Source organism: Lissotriton helveticus, chromosome 9 (genome assembly GCF_964261635.1).
Source record: "Lissotriton helveticus chromosome 9, aLisHel1.1, whole genome shotgun sequence".
NCBI lineage: Eukaryota > Metazoa > Chordata > Amphibia > Caudata > Salamandridae > Lissotriton > Lissotriton helveticus.
In genome coordinates, this window is record NC_136070.1 from 62,630,194 (window position 1) to 62,656,126 (window position 25,933).

Sequence of the window (25,933 nt, forward strand, 5' to 3'; positions counted from 1 at the left end):
GAGCAGTCTTTCTCGTGGGAAAGCGAGACGACAAGTTGGGTGTCGTCTGCATAGGTGACTATTTTAATCCCAAAGGGAGTGACCACATCCTCCAGGGGGGCCATATATACATTAAACAAAGTGGGGCTCAATGAGGAGCCCTGTGGGACACCACACTGGAGGGGGGTTGGCTTGGAGCGTGCACTGCCCTCCCACACTTGGACGGTTCTATTCTCCAAGAAGGACGTGAATCACCGCAGTGCTGTACCGGCTACCCCCAAATTGGACAGGCGCTGGATTATGATCTTATGATCCACCGTGTCAAAGGCTGCACTTAGATCCAGGAGGATCACCAACGCTGATTCTCCAGAATCCAAGATGCACCTTGCCTCTTCTACCACAGCTATCAAGGCGGACTCGGTGCCTTGCCCTGGGCGGAAACCTGTTTGAGAGTAACGGAGTAACCTATAGGTTTCCAAGAAGGCCGAGAGCTGCTGATTAGCAATCTTCTCCGCGATCTTACTAAGACCTGGCTTTGCGAAGCGGAGAAGGAAGAAGGAGATGACACTGAGATGCCAGTTTAAAGGTTTTTCCAGAGGCTGATGGAGAAAAAAACAGGCCGAATTTCAACCGAAAAGACTATAAAGAAAAATGTTGAGTTGTTGCTCAAAACAAAACCTGCTAAAACGGATCTATGCTTAAAGCTTATTTTATTAACATTCAATTTTAAGCATTGAATTTAGCAATGCCTCCTAGAATGATGTGCCCTCTCGCCCTTCTGTTAACCACAAAAGCACAACGAGACCGGCCCAGAAGAGGGGCAAGGAAAAGATTGGGATAAGCAGCATCAAATGGGCCTATCACAAAGTCTGGATAACACTTGTTTTCCATGGTTGTCTCACAAGAGAGCATTGGGTACCAGAGCCTGGACTGTGGAAGAGCTTGTAGAGAGCCTAGAAGATGGACTACAAAGCACATTAGGGAGACTGACATTTCTGTCCTCATAGGAACGAACCCACAGCTCACACATTAGGGAGACTGACATTTCTGTCCTCATAGGAACGAACCCACAGCTCACATTAGGAGTATAAGGGCAAAGAATCAGTTTCGCGAAGTAAGTGAAGATTGTATTTTATATACTACAATAGGATAGCAAATTTAAAAATGTGTTCTTATTGCCACAGGGAACATATTTCAGCAGCAACTTTCTCTCTGGATAACATTCACACAAAAAAAGGTTCAATTTTAAGCAAATGAGTAGATAAATGAAAAGAAGAGTTCACTCATTTGCATGACGGAGCAATTTGGAAACAATGGTATTTGTCTCAGTTTTTCACCTGCAAAGCCTGCTTTTGCACATTTGTTTCCTAAAACATAAAAAAACCGTTAGCAAAATGTTTTCGGCCACATGTTAAGTCTGTGGGGCCTACGCTCCACAACCATACTTCATCTCTAGTGGTAAGATTAAGCCTATCCCATTACATGCTTCTGTAGCAAAAGATGGACGGCCCTGCTGGTGGAGGACACGACCGGGACGGCGACCCAATGAACAAAACCACTGAGTTCTTCCTCACCCGGACTGTGCGATCCATGGTACAGCCTAGTCCCTCAGTTCCCATATCAACCACAAGAGGAAACATTTAGAAACAGGCTGAAAACCAGCCTGAAAAAATTGATTTCCATGAGACCCTTTTAGGGTGATTTGTTGCTCTTAATAAGATCCAATTAATAATAATAATTTCAAAGTGCAGCAAGATTGCACATGATCCAGGGAGGAGGCGCTAAAAGTCCCCTGGGGAAGGATAATTTGGTGTGCTGGAAAGTGTCGTGAACAAGATGTACAAGGGCTGCTTAAAATGTACAAGGATCGCAGTGATGCTCACAAAATTGTGCAAGGCTGGGCTGCTCTCCCCAAAATACCAAGATTTTTTTTCTTTTCAACTATTAGAATAGTGCTATTCAACAATCAGATGATCGTTCAAGGGGCATCCTTTCCTGTTTTGCAAAATCTATGCTAGTTTTAAAATTGTTACTGAATTTCATACTTGTATTCAAAGATGTATGCATTCTTCTGTTTGGGTGCATCTAGCTACACATACATATACACAGACAAGCGAAAATGGTTCTAGTTTTATCACCCTTAGATTAGTGGGGGACTGAAGACGAGGTGAGTGAGAGCTAGCATTCCAACCCAGGATTACACCGATTACTCGACTGCAGTTTTCACCTCTCACCAACTAAGAAGAAGAGCATTACTGATGTAATCATTCATTTCGTCCAACTATTCCATAATGTTGGCTTCTCAGTGCTCTACAAAAATGCAAGATGATCAGAATCTTAAAGTCACTTATAAAAGATGGACAGTACCCTTGCACTTTCACTAATGTAGGGACATGTCCTCTTTGGCCTGACTGGATGTCCGGTGCTACTCCGCACCACAAACTTCATCCGAGAGTTTTCAAAAGGCCATGCCAGAAGAGAGAATACCCAGTCAAAGTTGGGTGCTCCCTCAAATGAAAAATCCAAAATGTCTTACAGAAGTGAAAGTACAGTCATCAGTCCCGGGCTAGTTCATCTGAGAGTTCCAAAGTCTCTGCCTGAAGAGAGAATGCCCCACCCTTAATTCAGGGGCTTAAAGGTACCAGGGTACTGATGTAGGCTTGCATTAGATGACCAGAGAAGTGCCAAAGCAAACCACTAGAAGTTGTTGCCTAGACAAAGAGGCCTTACTTACACCTGAAATGATGAGCCCCACACTTCACCTGCCTGGCCACCAGAGCATGCGAAGGACCCCATGCTGGGCACAGCCTAGCTATGTTGTAAAATGGGAATATCTAAATGTAATGCTCAAGTTGTTCGTATGTGTTTTTAGATCTCGCCTACCAGACAGAGCAAGCGGTCTGGTTGAAAGACCTATTACAAACTTAAAGTGGGTGCCTATTGGTTGGCCATATTGTCAACTTTCTTTTTCTTGTTCAATGGCTTGCCTCTCTCTTCTTGTGTTTATTCCTCCCCTAGAGCATAGCCCTTTTACAACCAGTTTGACTGGCGGACTTGGATCCTTCAACTGTTCACATTTATGTAGGAAACTACTTTTTTCATTTAGCACTCAATGAGCGTGTGTTTTCTAACTCTCTCCTCTGGATGCTCTTTCCCCTGTCAAATACTCCCTCCACCACTGGGCTGCTCCCCACATCTCACAGTATGTGTGCAACAGCACAACTGGGATATTTTAGATGGGGTATGGCTGAAGAGGAGACTTCAAAGGTTGTTTTTTTTCTCTGGCATTCCATATATTGCATGAAAGCACAAGCTGTAGCACACAAAGGCATTCATGGTGCTGGGCAATGGCCTTCTACTGCAATCACTCAACTGACTTATGAGGTAGTAGGTGTACTTGGCATAACACTTCTCCTGGAGTCCTATAAATCTGCTCCTGTGCTACTATAAGCGATGAAACGGCTGAGTCCCATGGAAAGTAAATTAGGCCTTGGCATGAATTTCCTTTACATTTGGAAACTGCTCTAATTCTGTTTAGATTCTGTTCAGTTTGCTGACTGGAAAGTGAAACAATGCCATTTCTAAAGAATGAAAATATTGAATTTAACATATAGTTTTAAGATACTATAGTGTTTGCTTTTCCTACAGGATTTGAAATGTTTTTTTGTTTATTTTTAAAACACATTTTATATATTATATTTACAGAAACACAACTAGCAAAGCTAAAACCTGGGGTATCACCTTCTTGAGGTGAGGCCTACTGGCTTTGCCAATGCTTGTTTGCTTGATATTTCTCTTTCCAGGTTAGAGATGAGAGGTCACACATACAAGTTAGCATGTGTATGGGGCATTCTAAGTCTATTGTATGACCTGTATTAGTAGGCAGTGCAAGGGAGCCTTTCTGCAGTTTTGGGTTGATGAGTTATTGGAGTCACAGTAGTTGGGCCTTTCATCACACTGGGTAGGAGTGTGACTGTCCTAAGCAGTGCTCAATTACTGTTACTACTGGCTTAACAGGGGGAGAGGATGTGGTGTAAGGGGCTAGAGAGGTCGATCTCCAAATTTGGGGAACCAGGTGTGAATCTCAGCAATGACGCTCAACATCCTGTGATTCTGGGCAAATCACTTAATCTCCCCGTGCCAATGAATGTGTCCTTGTGTAACGTAGCTAGTGCTCATGTAAAGTGCTCTGATACCAGATATCCTCGGGTCAAGTTTGTGCTATATAAAAACCCGCAAAAACTAAAAACAATGAGCCCACTGAGATTCCGAATTGGCACAGTGTATTAGCAGTGTCGTTTTTGAGCCAGTGAGAGGATAGGACTTAGCCACTCCAGACATATGAGGAGGGCGAACAACTGCTCATTGCCCAGCTGTGTTATTAGGATACATTTTGTCGTTATGGGCATCTTCTTGCTAACCTAAGGATTGGATGCTCGGTTGTGTGCGAGAGGGTATACTGTGTAACGTGTTATCTTGTGTTGATGAATATATGTGTTGGTACCAGCATCTCTCAATCGTGTTTAACAAGCTCTGGGTGGCCATGCTGCGATTAACCATTTCTCAAAATAGGTGACCGAATGCATCAACTTAGGGTGAATCTGGGCACTTGCACCTCAAAGTATCTCCGTAAACACAGAGGTCGAAAACTTCAAATCTGTGTTGATAATGCTGATCTCAGATCGTCATGGAAGTACACTTTTTTGATGCATGCAGATAGCATCCAGCCTCAAATCTGCAAGGCACCCTAAGATCTGAGCTAAAGTGTCTACTTGAAAAGAATCCACAATTAGAAACAGATTCAAGTCTTAAAAGTCCAATAGCAAACTGAAAAATGTATCTTTTTTGATGCAATGAATAATATTCTCACACTTTTGGGGACCCTGAACCCAGCTTGTTCACTCCTAGAACTATTCTTGCATTGCTTCCCGGAGCTCTGTAATCGTGCAGGAAAGGAAGGGACAACTGCAGAATGTTTCAGGCACATTTCTAGATGATGGAGAGCTTACACTGGTCCAGAGTGATAAACGTCCACTGAAAAAAGAGGTGTCACCCTTCCTTCCTACTAGCAAAGATGCAGGCTCAGGGACCTCCTTAAAAGCTTATTCAGAATCCCATGAGAAACCAGAATTAGTTTAGGAGAGAATTCCTGGCGTGTGGCAGCTGACGAGGCGGACGGCTTTTCCAAAATGAATTCTACACTTGTGTCTTGAAGACTCTTGTTCTTTGAATTACTGACAGACTTAAAAGGATAAAACCACCTGGAATAGCTGGTGTGAACCTTTTCTATGTGCTGTGGACTTTAAGGAGACTGCAGTGACATCACCAGCTATCCAATACAGTAGATCATGAAAATAAGGTTTCGCCATTATAGGGTTGATGAATAACCGTGTGTGGAAGGTCATGATAGCAAAGGTGCACAGTATTGGGAATGTCGCCACAAACGAACCGACCCATTCAGGGTTCTTGCAGAGGTCACATGGGTCTCACTTAACTCCCAGCTGATGAACTGCTGCCTCTTTGCCTTCAAACTAGCAATGTAGAATTCCTCCACAGGGGGAAGTGCTACGAAAGAGCTCAGGTTTTCCCAATTTGTGTACCTTGTATGCATGCATAAATGTAGCCCCTAGAGTCATCTCAGCTGGGGTCAGGAAATTTTGATAGGATTTCTTGGCTGACGTTCCCATGTCTCCTCTTTGTCCAAAATTGAAGATGGTGGAGAAGACGGACCTGGTCTTTTCCTGTAGGCTGCAGTCGTCTGGGCAGGTTACCCATGACCACACCAGGCCCAGATCACATAAGGGTTGTGCTCGTCGCACCAGGATTTGTTCATCACATAAGGCTTACGCTCTTCCCACCATGCTCGGCTCATTATTAGTACTCAACAAGGAATCTCTGGAAGAGTCACAGATTCCAATGTCTTCAGGTGCAAGCTGAAGGACACGGGTAACGTTCTGGTTCCTATGAAGCATTTAACCACGGTGCTGCAAGAGCATTGTTTCGCAATCGAATAGCAGCAGTCGTCTTCGAAAGCACAAAAAGTCAAGTCTGGTTTATCGATGCCCTAAAGTTTGCAATTTCTACTAAGGATACTGAAGGTAGTAGTAACTTCTGAACCTGTGGTGCTCCTCCAGCAGGACCACTGAACGCTTACACGGTACAGGAAGAATTACTCACCCCTCTTACAACCCTTCCTTTGACTCACAAGGGCGTCCAAAGAACAAGGCTGCTGCGTCCGCCATGCCGCAAGCCCCACTGATGAAGCCTAATATTGCCAGGCAGCAAGTCTGACGCTCACCCTCTTCCTCAACCAAAATATTCTAGAATTGCAGCCAGAATATTACATTTACTAGTAACAACGTAATGGCAGTCGCATTTCCTTTCGGCAAGCTGGAAGGGGACCGAAAAATTATATAGCAGTGAAGTTCAAAAGACAAACGTAATATTCCTGATCGACCATAAACCTGTGGTTGGGCAACTTTGAGACTACGGTTCTCAGCAGATCCAGGCCGCTGCTGGTGAAGGAGGGCGAGTGGGAGAGGTTTTTAAAAATGTTTATAACTAGAGACTTTAGAGGGGGGGAAAAGCGTATGACACTTTCATACCTGGTGTCCCTCAGTCGTGCCTGAATTGAATTCTCTACAATTGCTACTGCAACTAGAATCATAATGAGCTAATTAAGTAGAAAGGAAGTAGTAGAAAATGGTTCCAGATTCCCCTGCTCCCATAAGTCCTGCTATTCTCCTCCATGTACAATTCCGGCAGGATTTAAACAGATTTTTTATTAATCATTTGAAAATGATAAAACTGCCCGTAAGATTCCTAAAATTTTATTTATTTATTTATTTATTTATTTATTTAATCAACTTATAAAGCGCACTGTTACCTTGCAGGCATCCTGGCGCTGGTGGCTACATGAGAAGCGAGAATATGTGTCGGGCAAGCACAAGAGGCTATGGTTAAACCAGGTAAAACCAGGGTTAATGTGTTTGTGCATCAACGCCTCACTTCTAGAGTCTGGGGTCCCATACCGAGTGCTCGTGGGTGCTTGCACAGTTCCCCTGGAAGTTCCTTGAGTGACCCTCAGACCCAAAAATATCCTCTAGCCTGTACTGGACCATATTGGTCCAAAGCAAAAGGCTCAAAATAGGATTAAAAAATAAATAAAAACACCCAGCAGAGAAGATTAAAGATATTTCAAAGTCCTATTGTGATGGTCAGCTAAAAAGAGGGAGACGCCCTCTCCTGAGCTCTGTGTACAAATTCTGGTAAAATGCTGAAAAACTGTTCCTCTTTAAAGAACCTCCTTTTCCAACCTGAATGGTCAAGAAACAGGCACTGTTTTTTGGTACAGAAGTACATGAGTTTTGAACAAAGTACATCCACAGCCTACCTCTTACACAGTTCACCCGACTCTCCCAAAAACACGCTCTCCCTTTCCACCCCATTCCAAGTCCTATTAGAGGTTTTAATCAGAGGTGGCCCACCTACAACACTAAGAGACTCAGCCAGTTCCTAAAGAGAGGATTTATTCCCCCAGATTCAGCACACATATGGGAGAGGGGAAAAAGCAGCGACGAGACTGCACTCACTCGTCCAACATCTCACTCACCCAATAATTAGGGAATTATGATCACACACCATACATACAAACAGATTCAGTAACAATCACGAGAGATGGCTGGCAAACGCTTGCTTGGTGAGTGGAGAATCCGTGGGGGCACGTTCAAGATTCAGAAGATGCGCAGACTCATCTTTTCAAGCAGCGCGCACTCATCTTCAAGCAGCACGCAGACTCATCTACTCAAGCAGCGTGCAGGCATGTCTACTCAAGCAACGCGCAGGCTCATCTACTTACGCTGAGCAGACTCATACACTCCGGCCACCAGGGAAGCATGGTGAATAAGACAATTCGAGCTTGTTCTGTCTCTGCCACGCAAGTACAAGCAAGCCACTGCAATCACCCCCCACTGTAAGGAGGCTGACATGACAGGCCGCGTGTACTAAGTGGAATGGAAGGGGTGGGGGGAAGGCACAGTTAATGCAGCGGCTACTCAACCGCCAGGGCGGCCGCTGCTGAACAATTGGCTGGGAACCCCTCCCCATCAACGGAGTGGCTGGACAGCAGGCGCGGCCCAGCATCTGCGTGTGGAAACAGACTAAGGATGACGGCAGCCAATGTCTTCAAGTTTGTTATCCGGGTCACTGGTGGGGACGGTGGCCGTTGCCCACGTGCACTGGGAGGGAAGAGTGCAGGGTGAGGTGGAAGGCCACAGAGTGTGTTGAAAACCGATAAAGGGAAATGATAAAGAAAGACCCCCGGGTGACCAGGCTATTGTGGCTGATTTCATGCTTCCTTCAGCAGAGGGATATCTGAAAAGGAGAAAACAAAACATCAGAACATAACATCACACCCTCCTGGGCAGGTTAATTGCAATGTGGACTAATTCACATGTTGCACTAGATCGAGCAGGTAATAATGGTACTAGGCCCATACTTAACAATTTTAATAAGCCTCTATCTATATATTTTTTTTAATCTTTGCATAGTACATATAAAATGACAGATAGGTGCTTAGCGTCCCCATTGTACACACAGTTACTAAGGGTAGGGTCAAGTGACGGGGGAGCCAATAAGAGCAGTGAATGAGTGTGAAAATACATTTTCCCTCCCACAGTAACTCACATTAAGGACCTTGAGGAAAACAAATGTGTAAATCATGTGCCTTTAATAAAATAACAAAGAACATGGCAAAAGGTAGCCAGCTGCCCTTCTCCAGATGGTAATTATTCATCAACAGCGGTTCTCATTGGTACCATTCCAACCCAATTTTCAATAATAAGTGAAATCAATTTATGCAATTAATGTCTTAACACTGAAACATAGGAGCAACACAGGCCTTCTTATGTAAAGATCAACTTGATCCAAAATCATTATATATTAATCATTGCCAAAAAGTTGAAAAACGCATATGTGCAATGTGTCTACGGTTAACAGAAATAAAGCACAACCAAGAAGTACTAAAAAAGATTTGAATCTTTGTGTGTTAATATTAAATAACGTGTCTTGATTATTATTAGTCTGATTTTAAGATGTAGTTTGTTTGCTATCCTATGTTGTAGATGGCGTTTCGACCCTCATCGAGTTACAGGGGACTCATCAGAACATATTTGGTGCAGGCATATCTTTTGCAATTAACCAATGGATTAGGATGGGTGTTATGTTGTCCATTATGGTGCATGGGAGATCTCTCAAAAATGGATACCTGCGAGAGCCAGTCTGATGGATGCACAAATTTAGGCTGGTCTGAATGTATGCCGGAACATACAGTTGTGCTCACTATTGACCATTAATAAAGGAATGTACTTACTCTGGGTTGCTATTTTGAAACCTATAGCAGGGAGAGGAGAAGGAAAAAACTTTACTGACCACACAGGAGAAATCAAATGGAGATGGCTCCGCTCTGGCGGTGCGTATCCAGTGCAGTACAGATGACCGTCACTGAGACCTTAAAAACGAGGCTTGGAATTCAGCGCACGTTCCATTCGGTTTGATATTCCCTATCCGTGACGATTTATCCAAATCATTAGAATGAACAGATCGCAGGCAGGAGCTAAGAAGTGGAGGGTCCACAAAATGGTGGTTCAGCAAGGTGAACCTGGAGTTTGCTTCAAAGTTTAAGTGGTCATATGTTTCAGTGAGATAAAAGGCATTAATTGCATACAGCGATTCTGCAGATTGCGGAAAATTGTGTAACTAAAACCACTGTTCTTGAGTAATGACACTTACCCAGGTTCCCATGGCTCTAAGGGTTTCTCTTGTCTTATAAATATTTCTCCATAAGTTGGCAGAGGGTTGGTAATGCCAAAGTTAAACACATTTGGTTGACCTTGGACTCTCAAAACTTTCTGAGAACATTGTTAAACTTTTATTTATCTACGCAATGCAGTCAAAGTCCACCTGTCTGGATTGTTCGAAAATAGTTTCATGCAAGCGGCATTCCCTGCAGTACTTATCCTCTTCAGAGACATCTACCTGAAATACATGCATTTCTTTCAAGATAAAGGGGACCTCAAAAAAGTGATGGGTGAAAAGCTTGAATGAATCCGAACCAGTGACAATATCCACCTCCCACATTACAAATATACAATATACTTAGGCTGTCCGGATTTCGGTTAAAACCGATTCTGACCGAGAATACCCTACCGGTGTGAAAATCAGCTGAACCGGTTTAAACAGTGTCACTGATTTTCTTTGCTATTGCACAACTTGGCCACTTGATGGAGCTAAAGCATTAGAAGCAAAGCGCCAATTTAGGCCTGAGAACAACGCAGTTTGGAATGTGTTTAGTGCTGATGAAAATTACGGCGCTTCTGCAGGCCTCACCTCCTCGTTTTTTAAATGTGTATTTTATGGGTTCTGCAGGGCCCTGCCGCCCCTCTCACCACGCGCTGATGCAGCAGCCACCAGCGCCACACCAGCGAGTCTGCAACAGTTTGATTTGCCCCAGGTAGGCCTTCGAGCACCAGGCAGAGCCCTGCTGCCCCCGCGAGTCCCCACTGCCAGCTCATCTTCCACAAGCATTGGTGAGCAGGACCCCCCCATGCCGCATGCCACCTTAGATCCAGTAGTTTAGATCAGTCCCATGTGTAGTCCGTTGAGCCAGTCCAGGATCTCTTGGCTGCCCAAGTCAGGACGAGCAGTCCTCCAGCACCCAGTAGGTGAAAAATGCAGCATTTCTGACAGCAAGTGCCACGCTTGGGTAGTTTGAAGTATCCCCATACACAACTACACAGGCCTCAGATTACGCATTCTGGGGTGCATTTATAGCGCTTCTGTGATTGCCTGTATGTGGAGACTGGTGTGCATTTATTAAAGGGACGGTATGATTGCTGGCTCCGGGGACGCTCTAAAGAGGTTTGATTTACTGCTGAACGCTTTCTGTGTCTAACAAATCAGTGGCAGATTAGTTTACATTTTTAGGGGGAGGGTTTTATATAGCGCACATAAAACCTGGAGGTATCAGAGCGCTTTACATGAGCGCCAGAGTGCAGGGGGAGAAGACAGACCAGAGAATGAGGTGCCGAGGTGTGAAAGGCCAAAGGGGCAGAGCAACACCAGGCCCCCTGCCTGGCTCACGCGGGGGGGGGGGGCAAGAGGAGGTATTGTGTTCTGGCGCATCTAAGTACTTCACAGGTCTGTATACGACCATTTCACTTACCAAGGCTATCTTGTTTTACAGCCCTTCTTAGAGTGGGGAGCTTAATGCCACGGACAGAGTCAGGTTTGCACAGTTTAAAACGTGCCATGATATGAATTACAGCGCCACTGCAGGCTCACCTCTTCGTTTTTAAAATGTTTTATTTTATGAGTTCAGCAGAGCACTGCCGCCCCCGCGAGTCCCCACTGCCAGCTCACCTTCCCAAGCATTGGTGAGCAGGACCCCCACATGCCGCATGCCGCCTTAGATCCAGTAGTTTAGATCAGTGTCATGTGAAGTCCGTTGTGCCAGTCCGGACTCTCTTTCCTGCCCAGCACACCTGCCCAAGTCAGGACGAGCAGTCCTCCAGCACCCAGTAGGTGAAAAATGCAGCATTTCTGACAGCAAGTGCCACGCTTGGGTAGTTTGAAGTATCCCCATACACAACTACACAGGCCTCAGATTACGCATTCTGGGGTGCATTTATAGCGATTCTGTGATTGCCTGTATGTGGAGACTGGTGTGCATTTATTAAAGGGACGGTATGATTGCTGGCTGCGGGGACGCTCTAAAGAGGTTTGATTTACTGCTGAACGCTTTCTGTGTCTAACAAATCAGTGGCAGATTAGTATACATTTTTAGGGGGAGGGTTTTATATAGCGCACATAAAACCCGGAGGTATCAGAGCGCTTTACATGAGCGCCAGAGTGCAGGGGGAGAAGACAGACCAGAGAATGTGGTGCCGAGGTGTGAAAGGCCAAAGGACCAGAGCAACACCAGGCCCCCTGCCTGGCTCACGTGGGGGTGTTCTGGCGTCAGATTTCCAACCAGAGATACAACTCACGACTGCTTCCTCTGTCCGAAGCTGCCCTACAGTGGAATGTCGTTTCTGAAGCCTCTCTTAGACCTGTTTCTTCCTGATATTGTTATTGTATTATCTTGTCTGAATGGTCTGTGCTGTAGGAAGAGAAGGTCTGTGTGGAATCTAAAACGGACATCAGTTTCTGTCTTGCTTTTTAATATTCCTGAGGCAGTGTGTGGTCATCTTCTTGTTGAGTTCTCACTACATGGCAAGGTGTTTAACCTCCAGTGGGAGTTCTCACTGCATGGCTAGGTGTTGCCCTTCTGTCTGTCCACATGTATTACAGAGATGGATAGAACAGACGGAGGGAGAGCGAGGGAGGGAGAGCGAGGGAGGGAGAGCGAGGGATGGAGAGCGAGGGAGGGAGAGCGAGGGATGGAGAGCGAGGGAGGGAGAGCGAGGGAGGGAGAGCGAGACAGAGGGTGAGAGGGAAAGGGAGACAGAGGGTGAGAGGGAAAGGGAGACAGAGGGTGAGAGGGAAAGGGAGACAGAGGGTGAGAGGGAAAGGGAGACAGAGGGTGAGAGGGAAAGGGAGACAGAGGGTGAGAGGGAAAGGGAGACAGAGGGTGAGAGGGAAAGGGAGACAGAGGGTGAGAGGGAAAGGGAGACAGAGGGTGAGAGGGAAAGGGAGACAGAGGGTGAGAGGGAAAGGGAGACAGAGGGTGAGAGGGAAAGGGAGAGAGGGTGAGAGGGAAAGGGAGACAGAGGGTGAGAGGGAAAGGGAGACAGAGGGTGAGAGGGAAAGGGAGACAGAGGGTGAGAGGGAAAGGGAGACAGAGGGTGAGAGGGAAAGGGAGACAGAGGGTGAGAGGGAAAGGGAGACAGAGGGTGAGAGGAGGAGGGAGACAGAGGGTGAGAGGGAGGAGGGAGACAGAGGGTGAGAGGGAGGAGGGAGACAGAGGGTGAGAGGGAGGAGGGAGACAGAGGGTGAGAGGGAGGAGGGAGACAGAGGGTGAGAGGGAAAGGGAGACAGAGGGTGAGAGGGAAAGGGAGACAGAGGGTGAGAGGGAGGAGGGAGACAGAGGGTGAGAGGGAGGAGGGAGACAGAGGGTGAGAGGGAGGAGGGAGACAGAGGGTGAGAGGGAGGAGGGAGACAGAGGGTGAGAGGGAGGAGGGAGACAGAGGGAGGAGGGAGACAGAGGGAGGAGGGAGACAGAGGGAGGAGGGAGACAGAGGGAGGAGGGAGACAGAGTGAGGAGGGAGACAGAGTGAGGAGGGAGACAGAGTGAGGAGGGAGACAGAGTGAGGAGGGAGACAGAGTGAGGAGGGAGACAGAGTGAGGAGGGAGACAGAGTGAGGAGGGAGACAGAGTGAGGAGGGAGACAGAGTGAGGAGGGAGACAGAGTGAGGAGGGAGACAGAGTGAGGAGGGAGACAGAGTGAGGAGGGAGACAGAGTGAGGAGGGAGACAGAGTGAGGAGGGAGACAGAGTGAGGAGGGAGACAGAGTGAGGAGGGAGACAGAGTGAGGAGGGAGACAGAGTGAGGAGGGAGACAGAGTGAGGAGGGAGACAGAGTGAGGAGGGAGACAGAGTGAGGAGGGAGACAGAGTGAGGAGGGAGACAGAGTGAGGAGGGAGACAGAGTGAGGAGGGAGACAGAGTGAGGAGGGAGACAGAGTGAGGAGGGAGACAGAGTGAGGAGGGAGACAGAGTGAGGAGGGAGACAGAGTGAGGAGGGAGACAGAGTGAGGAGGGAGACAGAGTGAGGAGGGAGACAGAGTGAGGAGGGAGACAGAGTGAGGAGGGAGACAGAGTGAGGAGGGAGACAGAGTGAGGAGGGAGACAGAGTGAGGAGGGAGACAGAGTGAGGAGGGAGACAGAGTGAGGAGGGAGACAGAGTGAGGAGGGAGACAGAGTGAGGAGGGAGACAGAGTGAGGAGGGAGACAGAGTGAGGAGGGAGACAGAGTGAGGAGGGAGACAGAGTGAGGAGGGAGACAGAGTGAGGAGGGAGACAGAGTGAGGAGGGAGACAGAGTGAGGAGGGAGACAGAGTGAGGAGGGAGACAGAGTGAGGAGGGAGACAGAGTGAGGAGGGAGACAGAGTGAGGAGGGAGACAGAGTGAGGAGGGAGACAGAGTGAGGAGGGAGACAGAGTGAGGAGGGAGACAGAGTGAGGAGGGAGACAGTGAGGAGGGAGACAGTGAGGAGGGAGACAGTGAGGAGGGAGACAGTGAGGAGGGAGACAGTGAGGAGGGAGACAGTGAGGAGGGAGACAGTGAGGAGGGAGACAGAGTGAGGAGGGAGACAGAGTGAGGAGGGAGACAGAGGGAAGGAGAGCGAGGGAGACGGAGAGGGAAGGAGAGCGAGGGAGACGGAGAGGGAAGGAGAGCGAGGGAGACGGAGAGGGAAGGAGAGAGGGAGACAGAGAGGGAAGGAGAGAGGGAGACAGAGAGGGAGTGAGACAGTCAGAGTGAGTGAGACAGAGGGAGTCAGGGAGAGAGAGAGTGTGATAGAGGGAGAGAGAGGCAGTGAGAGTGAGTGAGACAGAGGGAGAAATAGCTGGTGGTTGCCAGTGGGGACACTTACTCTTGGGGAACCCACACTTATTTTTCCACATCATTTATGTACCTATTACACATAGCAGAAAGACGGTGGAAGGCGGCAAAACCGTCACAAAATGAAAATTCAGGAACCTCAAGGAGTGAGATAAAGGGGAGGGGAGTGTCTGGTAGTGGATTAAAGAGGTATGAGGTGGCATTAAAACTACCAGCCTTGGTATTCCTCGCGCCCATGTTTCACTGCACCGGCCGCGGGCTTCTGAGCAGAGTTTCAGGCCCTGACACTCTCTTTCACAAATGAAGCACTGGTCTACACACTTATATATTGCTTGCTCTTATGCTTCTTAGAAGGTGCTACTAACTCACAGGTGTTTTGTTTGCAACTGCATGCCTTGCATAGCGTTTTATCGCGAGTACTGTGAAACTGTTGCACCAGTATTACTTGTGAGTAGGTTGAACTTTTGCAGTACCTTCCTTAGATTTTTCCAATGAGTACTCTAACAGCGCCAGCAATATACCTGTATTTCATACTCTTGTGTATATCCCTTGCTTAGCTTTTCCTCATGAGTGGCTCATGACCACTTACACTACCATATAATATGCTGACGAAAAATTGAAAAAGCAAACATAAAAGCAGAGCGTTCCATAAACACCGTTTCAGTTGTTTTTTAGGACGCGGAAATGAGTAAACACTGAAAAGCACTGTTTTTTTGAGGTATGGAAATCACTGGAAAGCACTGAAAAAACACCACCAGCATTTACCAAAAATAGAAACTGAAAACAGGAAAGCCTAAATATACTATATGGAAATCAGAATCGGTCCAAACCCATTCTGGCAGGAAACCAATTTGGGGCAGCTTGAGTTCCTGTATAGAGCGAATATCACCTAGTAGTGTATACTGAGCCGTCCCTTTGGAGCTGGAAAACATATAGATGTTGGACCCCTTCTTTATGCCACAGTGAGCAAAACACTGCTGGCTTGGAATGTAGCCCAGAATAAGTCAAATGGACTCAGATCAAATAAATAAATCCTAGCAATTATGGTTTTTCCTCTGTGGCTGGTCCTAAGTGAGACTTATGTCCGGTCATAGTTCACTGTGCCGCAGTCCCAAGCAGCACATTACTGGTGATGCCAGCATGGCTGAAACAAGACTGTCTGCTTGAATTTCTGCAGAGAGGTGATGTGGCCTAGAAGCTGAAAGTGGACTGTACCATTTGGGCATATGCTTGATCTCCATCTATAATAGCACAACCAGCAAGTACCCAGGGATGGGACACTAACTCAGGGTGCTGTAATCAGATCTGGTGACAGAATAAAATATAGATACTATATATTGTGATGAATAGTAAAATGGCCCTAAGCATTTTTTCAGCATTTCACATGGAGCGAAACCATGGAGTCAAGAAGCGCTCATACCTAAAGTGAGTGGCTAAGACACAAGCATCTTGAGACATTGCAATGAGCTATACTTGTGAAATGGAGATTTACCTACACCCAACATGGCCACCTTGTAGGAGGATTCTGATGTGTTTAAATAGGAAGCTACCATGCACAGTCTAGTGTTTAAGACCTTGACAGCAGAAAAAAACTGATTAAGGAACTCACCATCTGTGTAGTCCTCGGAGGATGTGAGAGATGAAAGGCTATGCAAATCTGCATTTTCTGAGTTTGCAGCATCTGCATGCACGGGCCGGCTGCCAACACCAGCGACCCATGAGGAGGTGGTTGCTTGGTGCACTAGAACAGTCTCTGAGTGCCGGGAGCCGCTGGCTTCACACAGACCCGAGTGTCCGGGTACCTCGTCCTCCCCGCTGCTATAGGAAGCAGGTTCCCGCCGAGCTTCTCGAGGACTAGCCTGCCCAGGCCCTTCGGACATAACAATCTGCACCCGGGAATCTGATGGTGGGATGCAGTTACCAGCACTGCCGTAGACTGCTTCTTCGTAGGACGGGAGGGCCACCTGAACGCCATTCACTACGATGGACACTGGGTCCCCTGGCACGCCTTGGTCACGCCTATTTTTGTTAAAAGAAAAAATACAGTTCATAAAGGTTAAATTTTTAGCACTGGTAAGCACCACAAGTCGTTCACTCCCATGACTTCTCCAACATGAAATATATGAATGGTAGAAAGGTGATAAGATTTTAGTACAAAAAGGAGGAGATTTGTTGTTTGATGCAATAACAATGCAAAAAAGGATTTCTGTATTTTTTTTTAACAGCGTACAGAGACTGCTTGTTTTAGAGATAGTAGGAGAACTGCAATCGGGTGGCAGTCATCGGAAGGAGAGTATTTCTTTTTTTTTTTTTTTTACTCTGGTTGTGTGGACAGAATGTAGAACATGTGCTAGCATTAACACCTCACAAATTAACATTAGAACATTTTGCCAATATCCCACAACTCTAAATTACTTTTTGGACTACTTTGGGTACCCATGCTTCTTAGTTCTTCGTTTACCCTTTTGGAGCACACTTCTGCAATGACTGAAAACACCAGTCTCCTGTTTTAACATTTTGCTGTGTGCATCCAGTTCTCAAAAGAAGCCCAATAAACCATAGTGCAATTACTAGCTCAGATCTTCCAGGTCTTCCGCAGCTTAAAGTTCTGTTGCCAAATAACCTGTCGGAGTGCTCGATACCTGAAGACGACTCTTGTTTCTAAAGACTGTGGCATTCTAGGATTTATTGTAAGCTGTGGTTGCAGGGAAAGACCGACAACAAACACACACAATGCCGAGCTACAGCTTGTTTCACTGATCATCAGTGATGTATGACATTAGATGCCTGTGATATTCTAATAAGGGACGCCACAATAATCTGGGAATTGCTCCTAACCTCCCTGTTCAACCTGGACGATACGGTCAAAGTCACCACGTCTGCGGGTCTTGTAAAATGAATCTTTATGAAATATATGCAACTTGCATGCACCTCTTTCAGAATAATTCTACCCATTCTGTAGCAAAAACCTTGAACCAATAAATTATGCTGCATGCTATGTTCAGATCAAATAAAATACACAAGATAAAAGACGAATGGCGCTTTCTTTAGACGCGAACATGCCAGACAGATTTTCATCGCCCCTCTAATTGTTAGTAATTAGAAAGTCTTAAACAGCACCTGCAAATGACCGACTAAGTAAGCATGCTGCATACAGTTAAATGTTTTCAGCATTTCCTTATTGACTTTTATTAAAACAGGAACACATTTAAACACAATTATGTTGTTAATTAATATACATGTGAAAATAACTTCTGTTCCTTTCACGGGATACAAAGTGCAGGCTGTACGGTGTATGATAAAGAGTTACTCAACATATGGATGGATATTTAAAGGTCACGGAGTGTATTTAACTGGATACACGTTGGTTTATGATCTCAAATTGACACCTATGAGCAGTGCTCCCTCCATTAGTCTGTGTGTGCCGGACCCACCTGTGTGCGAATCGCGAGTCACAGCATCTGAAGTGTGGCACGAGTGTTTGACAAGAGAGGTAGAGGGCTTGACTAGCCCAATTAAAAGGATTGGTAACAAAAAAAATAATAACTTGCTGCCTGGAAGGTCAGGAGTAATGTTTGCGTTTTATTTGTGTGAGCACTTTCAGTCTTGCTACAGTAGGGCAGAGGCCGAGGGGATGTCTCAGCACGCGCACCTTAGAGGGACACAGCTATATTGAAAATATGGAAGCTATAAAGAGAAACAAATACAAAGGCGAATATAAAGATATGAAAATTAAGAGGAAGAAAACGAATAAGGAGTGGAAAGAGAAAAAGAAGTAGTGATAATTAGGTAGGTGCACATGCAGTGAGGGGGGAGAAGCATGTAGATGCAACAAACTTCTTTTGTCGAATATTAATGAACAGTGTCGGGTGAAGGAGGTTTCACAAGTCGAGAGCATAGGTGATGTTTTTCCCACAATGTGTCTCCTCCGATGTTATTAGAGTGCGAGCACCGAGTAAGTCAGACTTATGTCTGCATGCAAAGCACACCCGGGCTCACCGGGCATGGTCTAACAATCTATCAGCATCTGTCCAGCTGCACGATTGATCTGACAACTGATAATTAGAAGAGCGCATCATGCTTTACCATCAATTAGCCAATGGAGGCCCAGGAGTGAGAAGTGACAAGACCTGTTCAAAAATACTAGGAGGGAGGAGAGTGGGATTGGTTCTAGTTTGAGCCCACTGTTTTTGTCATGGTTCTGGTCAGTTGATTAACCTTGAAGGGAAACAGATGTTAGAGATCAACTTATTCTTCATATGCCTGCCCCCCTAACTTGTGCCAGTTCAGCAGTGAGCCCTCTGTATTGCTGTTGCGTGCTTCCCTACCAGTGCTTTTACACCAGAGAAAGGATGCCCTTTAAACATACCCATGTGCACCATTTTATGCCCTCTGTGCCCACTGGTTCTGCTTTACCCATGAGGAGCAACATCTCCTGACATCGCCCAATTTCCGAACACCGCTATTTACTACTACTATTAATACTACTAGTTACAAACATCTATCGCTATTACCAGCTGTGGCTGGGCACCTAATCCGGTGAGGTCTCGGACTACACTAACCAGGAAGGTGGATAAGGATTATGGAGACTTTGGTGACTCACCTGCTGTGGTGGAAAGACTTGAGCTTCGGCTGCAGAAGAACGAAGAGTACGACCAGGAGGAGGATCAGGGCCACAGAGCTGGCAGTGGAGGCCACGATGGACAATGTGGGAACGCCCATGCTCGAGTGGTTGTCTTTATCTGTCGCCAAAAAGCATAAGAGGCAAGCATGAAGGAAGGATCTCTCAGAACAACTGTGATCTCTCATATAGACATGTGCCTGGTAAGCGTGCATACAACAACATCCGCGACCCTGTATGCAAGAACGCACAGGCAGACATCTAGCTGTTAATCACCCCTCGAACAAACACACACACACACACACACTCAGGCACACACGCTCCAATGTTCAGAAAGAGTAAATTCACACACCGACAACAGCAGACACTCCTGGGAACATGCACACTGAGGCATAGACATGGAGGAGCCAAAGAGGCGGGGCATCCAGAGGCACAGCATGAAGAAGAGCCTCAATGTGCAGCAATGGTCTTCTGTTTCTGTGCAAGAGTTGAGTTCCCTGCTCTTTTGCGCTCGAACTTGCAGGCTCTACGACCCTCGGTATCTTCTGTGCTGAAGTATGCCTTTATTTCTGGAGGTCGTTCCCAACGCAGTCTACCTTTGTGAAGTCAAGTAGGCCTCAAGTGCAGACAGCACTTTCTTATCTTTATTCTATAATGTTCTGCTACACTACAAGCGGGGAATGTTCGGCCACTGAGGTACCCATTTGTGAACCTTCCTACCACCCTAGAGGCGCAGTACGCCAGGAGTCAAGGATACAACCTGTACGGAATGAGACTGCAGGATGCTTTAATTCAGAATTAACACCATCCCTCTACTTCTCGAATACTTTCCACCTGGGCATCAAAAGGTGTCACACTGTTCTGCATCGTCCTCTCCCACCTTCAGAGGACACCCTAGGTAAACGCCTGACGCGTCACAGGATACTCACCTGGGCTGAGCCGGCAGCTGACCTGCATGGGCTGGTTCCACTCGCCATCCTCCTTGCAGGTCAGGTACTTGTAGTCGCCCTTCAGCATGTAGCCCTCGTCACAGAAGTACTCGATGACGCTGCCTGTGGTCAGCGACACCTTGCAGGGGGAAGGATGGCACAGGAAGCCCCCGTTCTCGGGCTCGGAGGGCTGAGGGCACACTGAAAGCAGAAAGCACATGGCATGAAAACACTGCTCCTACACAGTTACTGTAGTGGATATAAGTACAGTGAACAGTAAGATCACTTTATGTAAATGAGTGCAAAGGTACCCTCTCTAGCCGTTAGTTTTCGTATATGAATTGCAATGCTGACCTCTTACAGTTAGTTTAGTTTATGTAAATAAGCACATAACTCTTGCGAAGTTAGCAGAGTTTATGTGACAGAGTGCAAAGGTACCTTCTTGCAAATTTACTTCATGCAAAAGAGTGAAAATAAACCGTCTTGCAAAGTTAGTTTATGTGAGCGAGAGCAACGTTGGCTTCTTGCACAGTTCTAATTGTTTATACAAGTTGGTGCACTGCTGGCCCTTTGCAGAGTTAGATTACATAAGCGAGTGCAATGCTGGCCTCTTGCAGAGTCAGTTTACATAAGTGAGTGCACTGCTGGCCTCTTGCAGAGTCAGTTTACATAAGTGAGTGCAATGCTGGCCTCTTGCAGAGACGGTTTACTTAAGTTAGTGCACTGCTGGCCTCTTGCCGTCAGTTTACATAAGTGAGTGCACTGCTGGCCTCTTGCAGAGTCAGTTTACATAAGTGAGTGCAATGCTGGCCTCTTGCAGAGACGGTTTACATAAGTTAGTGCACTGCTGGCCTCTTGCAGAGACGGTTTACATAAGTGAGTGCACTGCTGGCCTCTTGCAGAGTCAGTTTACATAAGTGAGTGCACTGCTGGCCTCTTGCAGAGTCAGTTTACATAAGTGAGTGCACTGCTGGCCTCTTGCAGAGTCAGTTTACATAAGTGAGTGCACTGCTGGCCTCTTGCTGAGCTCGTCATCAGCGCCGAAGGGGTTAAACTAGTATCCTTTGATTAATGTTGCCACAACATATTCTGGGGAGACCACAAGGTCCAAACTTGATTTTTTTTTGCACCCTTGTCATGGTGTCAGTACTTGTTAAATGAAAAGGTTGTAATGCACCAAAAGTGATTTCTATGGTATTAACACCTTTGTCTTCCTTGCGGATGTCCTCTTATTATAGGTTGTTCCAAAATGGAGTTTAACAGACAGATGAACGTATGAACTGGTTGAAATAATTTTTATTATTGCTGAATTATGTAGGGAGGTGGCATAGCACGTTCTTCCATGACTAGGCCTGCATCCGGGCGAGGTTTTTAAACCAAAACACTTTTTTTTTGAATGATTATACACACTAACACTTAAGACAATTACTACACACAGACAGAAAAAAGATTTGTTTGTAGTTCTGTTTAAGTTTATATTACAGTGCAGTATTTTACAATCCTCCGTTCATCAGTGGGTTTGAGCACACAATAGTACGGGCTTACCAAGGGGCAAGGCGCCAAGGACTCAAACATAATGAAATGCCAAGGAGATAAACTAGAAACATGGTTGATGCAGCACAGCGGAGGGTTTGTCAAACTAAGCTGGGGTACAGGGCGCCCCACCGACAAAGCTCCTCCGGTTCATGGACACCTGCTGCTTTGAACACACAAGTACCAGTGGGTGAAGCACCCGGACCAAAAAACACCACCCATGTGTCTGCTAAACAGTTGGATCCGTAGCTGGTGGGTGCCCGAGTCAAGGGTGCGGAGGACGCCTCTTAGCGACACAGCTTCATGCCCATGGCTTGTGGCCCAGCATTCAAGACCCTCTGATGCCCAGAACTTGACCTTGGTCTAGACAGCAAATAAAATGGCCTCCTTTGTCAGAGCACGTTGGTCAGGACATTCCAAAGCCGCCCCTCCCACCGCCGAAGTCCACCACACAATACCGTAGCTGTACCAGAGAGAAGGGCCTACTTGGGTTGTCTGGTGATGCTTGAATGGGCCGCTGATGTCATGGGCTGGAGGGATTTACAGTTCTGCCATTGTTCGAAAAGATGGCTGACCACGCAAACAACCAACATCAAAGCACAGTAAAGCTGCCCATTCATGAATAATTTATATTTTGTGCAGAACTACTGATAACTGACGCTATTCTCATTAAAATTGTGATCCAGCTGACCATGGGAGAGTTAAAGTCTGAACACGCACTGCTGGGATTTTATTATATTTACTTATTTATTTATTAATTCATAATACAGTGCTGCTTAACCACAAAGGGTGACTGAGCGCTTTACAGGATTACAAGGATACAGTGGATTTCACAAGTTGCGGAATACAAGAGTAGGATATTCAGATTCCATTACAGTGTTAAAAGTTTATCTTTTCTCTTTGAGTTTACACATTCCCTACTCACACAGAGGAGAAATTCAGCTGGAAATTCAAGTGCATCAGGAAGGGTGTGGGAGGTGGATTTGAACCAGCAACTTTGAGTTACACACAGATTATGTAGTGTGTTTGCAAAGGACTATTACCCATGAGGATACCCTGGTGTTGAGCAGGTGTGTGTGCCTAGTGCTGCCTACGGTAGGTTGGTTAATTGAAAAGCCAGGTCATCAGCTTTTTGCAGAATTCCAGAAGAGATCAAGAGGCTCTGAGGTGGATCGCGAAGTCGGTCCATGCTTCAGAAGCGCAGTCAGAGAAGGCCCGTCCTCCTGATCTGGTTCTGTGTTTGCATGGGAGGTTTGAGATTAGAAATCCTGCAGTGTGAAGATGTGTGGGTGGTTACTGTGACTGTTCACGTAGGTAAGGCCTGAATAGTGTAGTGCCTGGAATGTGTGTGTGAGGTGTTTCAATTGAGAGCGTTTGTGTATCGAGTCCGTGTAGTTCCCGGAGGTATGCTGTGATGTGAGTTCTGTTTGGGAGATTGAAGAGGACTCTGGCTGTCGAGCTCCGCATGGTTTGTAGTTTTCTGGCGAGTTGCTTGGTGATCCTGGTATAGAGGTGTCCCATAGTTCAACTTGCTGGTGACTAGGGTGTGAGTGGCAGTTTTTAGGTCTCGCCTAGGCAGCACTTGTGCTGTCTCTTAGAGACATGCTGTATTCAGGATATGGGCATTAAGCTGTATGGACATTCACCCATGTTTTTAAATGGCTTCTTGGACTGTCTTTTCCAAATGCCTTTGTTTCTTTGGTTAATCTCTTTTCTAGTCCCTCCTAAGTACTGTATTTTCTTCTGTTGTACCCTGCCATAAGGACTGCCCCTGTTACATGTGGTGTTAATCAGGATTTGTTATTTACCGTTTATGAGCACTATTTTCTTTTTGCAGCACACTGGCATGCACGCTGGAGTTTCAATAATGGTGGCCGCACGACTTTTATAGTGCAGCTCACCCAAATCCTTTTTGTTTTTTTAAATAATATTTTTTTATGCAGCGCATATGGTTGCTGCACAACTTTCTTATAGCGTGGTTCACCCAAATCCTTTAAGTGCGACATGTCAAGCTTGGTGTGCTTTTTTTGCCAGCACCCTGCGCTTTTCTGAGGGCGCCTGTTCCGTCCTTCGCCTCCCAACACTCTTCCCCTTTGTATCTTAACCCCTCCCTAATGCAATAGGTCTCACATTGCTGAAAGATTGAGCTATTGGTGTTTCAAATAAAAATACAACGCCATCAGCTCAAACTTTCATTGTTTTGGTCCACTGGCTGCGGCACAGCCTCTTTCCAAGTTTAATTTTCAACATTTTTACAGATTTTTTTTTTTTCGGCCAGAGACACACTGGAGAAAAATAATTGCAGTAATGAGCTAAGGCAATCTTCTGCAGGCACGCCATGGCTCCAGTCAGGCTGTAGCTGGGGGCAAGGCTGAACTTTGTCCGCTACCTCTCAGCGATGTGTCAGTCCGTACATTGGATCTTCATTGGTTGAACTTACTGTACACACACCACAAAACACTGGGAAATGTTCTTCGGTGGTATAGGTTTCCTCATGCAATGCTTCTGAGTGCTGTCTGTACACATGCATTTAAATATTAAATGCCCTTTAAATGCAGAGTGTGAAGAAGCGTTTCTTAAGCTTGCTGCAGATGTGTTTGTTTCCACTCTAGTGTCTGACAGGCCTTACTGGGGTGAAGTAACACCTCACAAACACACAGGCTCTTACCTGCCCCTCAGTCTGACTGTTGTCATTGCATTCTGCTGGAGTTGATATAAATGTTTCTTCACAGAGAACTTAGTTAATTAGAAAGGTCAAACGGATCAAACGGCTGGAGCCAGCCAAAGTTCCCTCAAGGCTCTGAGCGCTTTGTTGGGAACACGTTTAACTCAATTACAACAGCCTGGCATTCCTGAGCTTCTGCTGAGCATGCAGGGTTGTGTCAATAACTCCCCAACACCAAATAGCCAGCTTCTCAAATATAGCACATTCAGTGAATTGGCTGTCCTTTGCGCTTTATAAATAGTTATAAATAATCATGCATGTATTTGTGTCTCAGCCATGCTTTATGGTACAATTAATATCATAGTGATATGCAATGTAATCACAAGGGTGAAGGCGTTTTGATTTGTTAATGTCACCAAAACCCTAAGATGTCATATCACCAATTTTGGCATTTTATTTCTAAAAATACTATATGGTTTGGAGCATATCTACTGAAAATGGGTGTGCATTTATTGCACATGGGTGCTTTTTAACAAAATGCAGGAGTATAAACACTTATTTCAGAGGAAAGTGTCAAATATCAAATATATGTAACTTCTCCATATGAAATATTGTTTTAACTTCAGAATGACATCCCTCATTTCCCTCTGCAGAGCTTTTCCATTGTTGGGGCCACAAGGTTTATGTGACAAGATTATCTAAATCATGAAGGAAGGTTACTTAAATTATGTTGCACTAGAGGCAAAATATGTGGCACATTCTCTGGCAGCATTTTAAGTAGGGCCAGTGGGAAGTATGCGATTGTGCGACCTACTGATTTTCGCATAATTATAGATTAGGCACATTTGCCACATAATCCATCATCTGATGCATAATCTGCAGATTGAAACAAAACAAAATTTGGTTATAGCTCAAACTGTTAAAAAGTTACTAAAAATGCAGCAGGATGTGTTGTCGTGCAGGTGGTGAACTTCTTATGTTGGGGGTCTTGCCAGAGAGAGAGAGAGAGAGTATGAGTTTGTCGTGTGGGCGGATGCAGTTGGCCAGAAGGATCATGTATGTGTTGAAGACAGCGGGGCTAAGTGATGAACGCTGAGCCACGCTGCAAACTAGTTTGCAGGCTTCAGAGGAGTAAGGTGCCAGGCTAATAGTTTGTCTTGTATCCATCTATTTAGAAGATGGAAAGCGGGCCCTGGGATGCCAACTTCATGCAAGCGTCTATTGAGGTCGGGGTATTAGACTGTCAAATGCTGCAGAGGTACAGGAGAATGAGGGTTGCCATGTCTACTCTGTCAAGGACCATGCCAATGTCTTCTGTGATGGCGATGAGTGTTGTGTCTGTACTGTGGTTGGGCCTGAATCTGGACTTCAGGATTTGAGGAGCTGGTGGTGGTTGAGGTTGGTCGGTGAGCTAATGAAAAACAATGGTTCTGTCGGAAAAAACAACTGATTGGCATACAGTACTTAATACATTCAAGAAATTATGCTTTAATCATATGATAAAGCAACATACCCAGAGACAAAAACCTTATGCCAAAAAATAAATTTCTTTACTTATGCTTTTATATATGCAAATTATAGACGGATGTCTTAAAGCGTGAAGCATAAACGACGATTAAACAAGTGATTAGTGGTACTGTTGGTGACATG

General features: G+C 45.8%; 1 protein-coding gene across 1 annotated transcript in view; it reads right to left on the reverse strand.

Annotated features, from left to right (window-relative positions):
• Positions 1–6,807: 6,807 nt before the first annotated feature.
• The window catches only part of SUSD6 (sushi domain containing 6), a 160,547-nt gene continuing 141,421 nt past the window's right edge, over positions 6,808–25,933 (reverse strand). Inside the window, exons 4-7 of the mRNA XM_078659452.1 lie at positions 20,086–20,286; positions 19,139–19,277; positions 16,145–16,554; positions 6,808–8,352 (exon numbers count right to left, since the gene is read on the reverse strand). Of these exons, the coding sequence (XP_078515578.1) occupies positions 8,327–8,352; positions 16,145–16,554; positions 19,139–19,277; positions 20,086–20,286 (776 nt within the window). The 3' untranslated portion in view covers positions 6,808–8,326. The remainder of the gene's footprint in view (positions 8,353–16,144; positions 16,555–19,138; positions 19,278–20,085; positions 20,287–25,933) is intronic.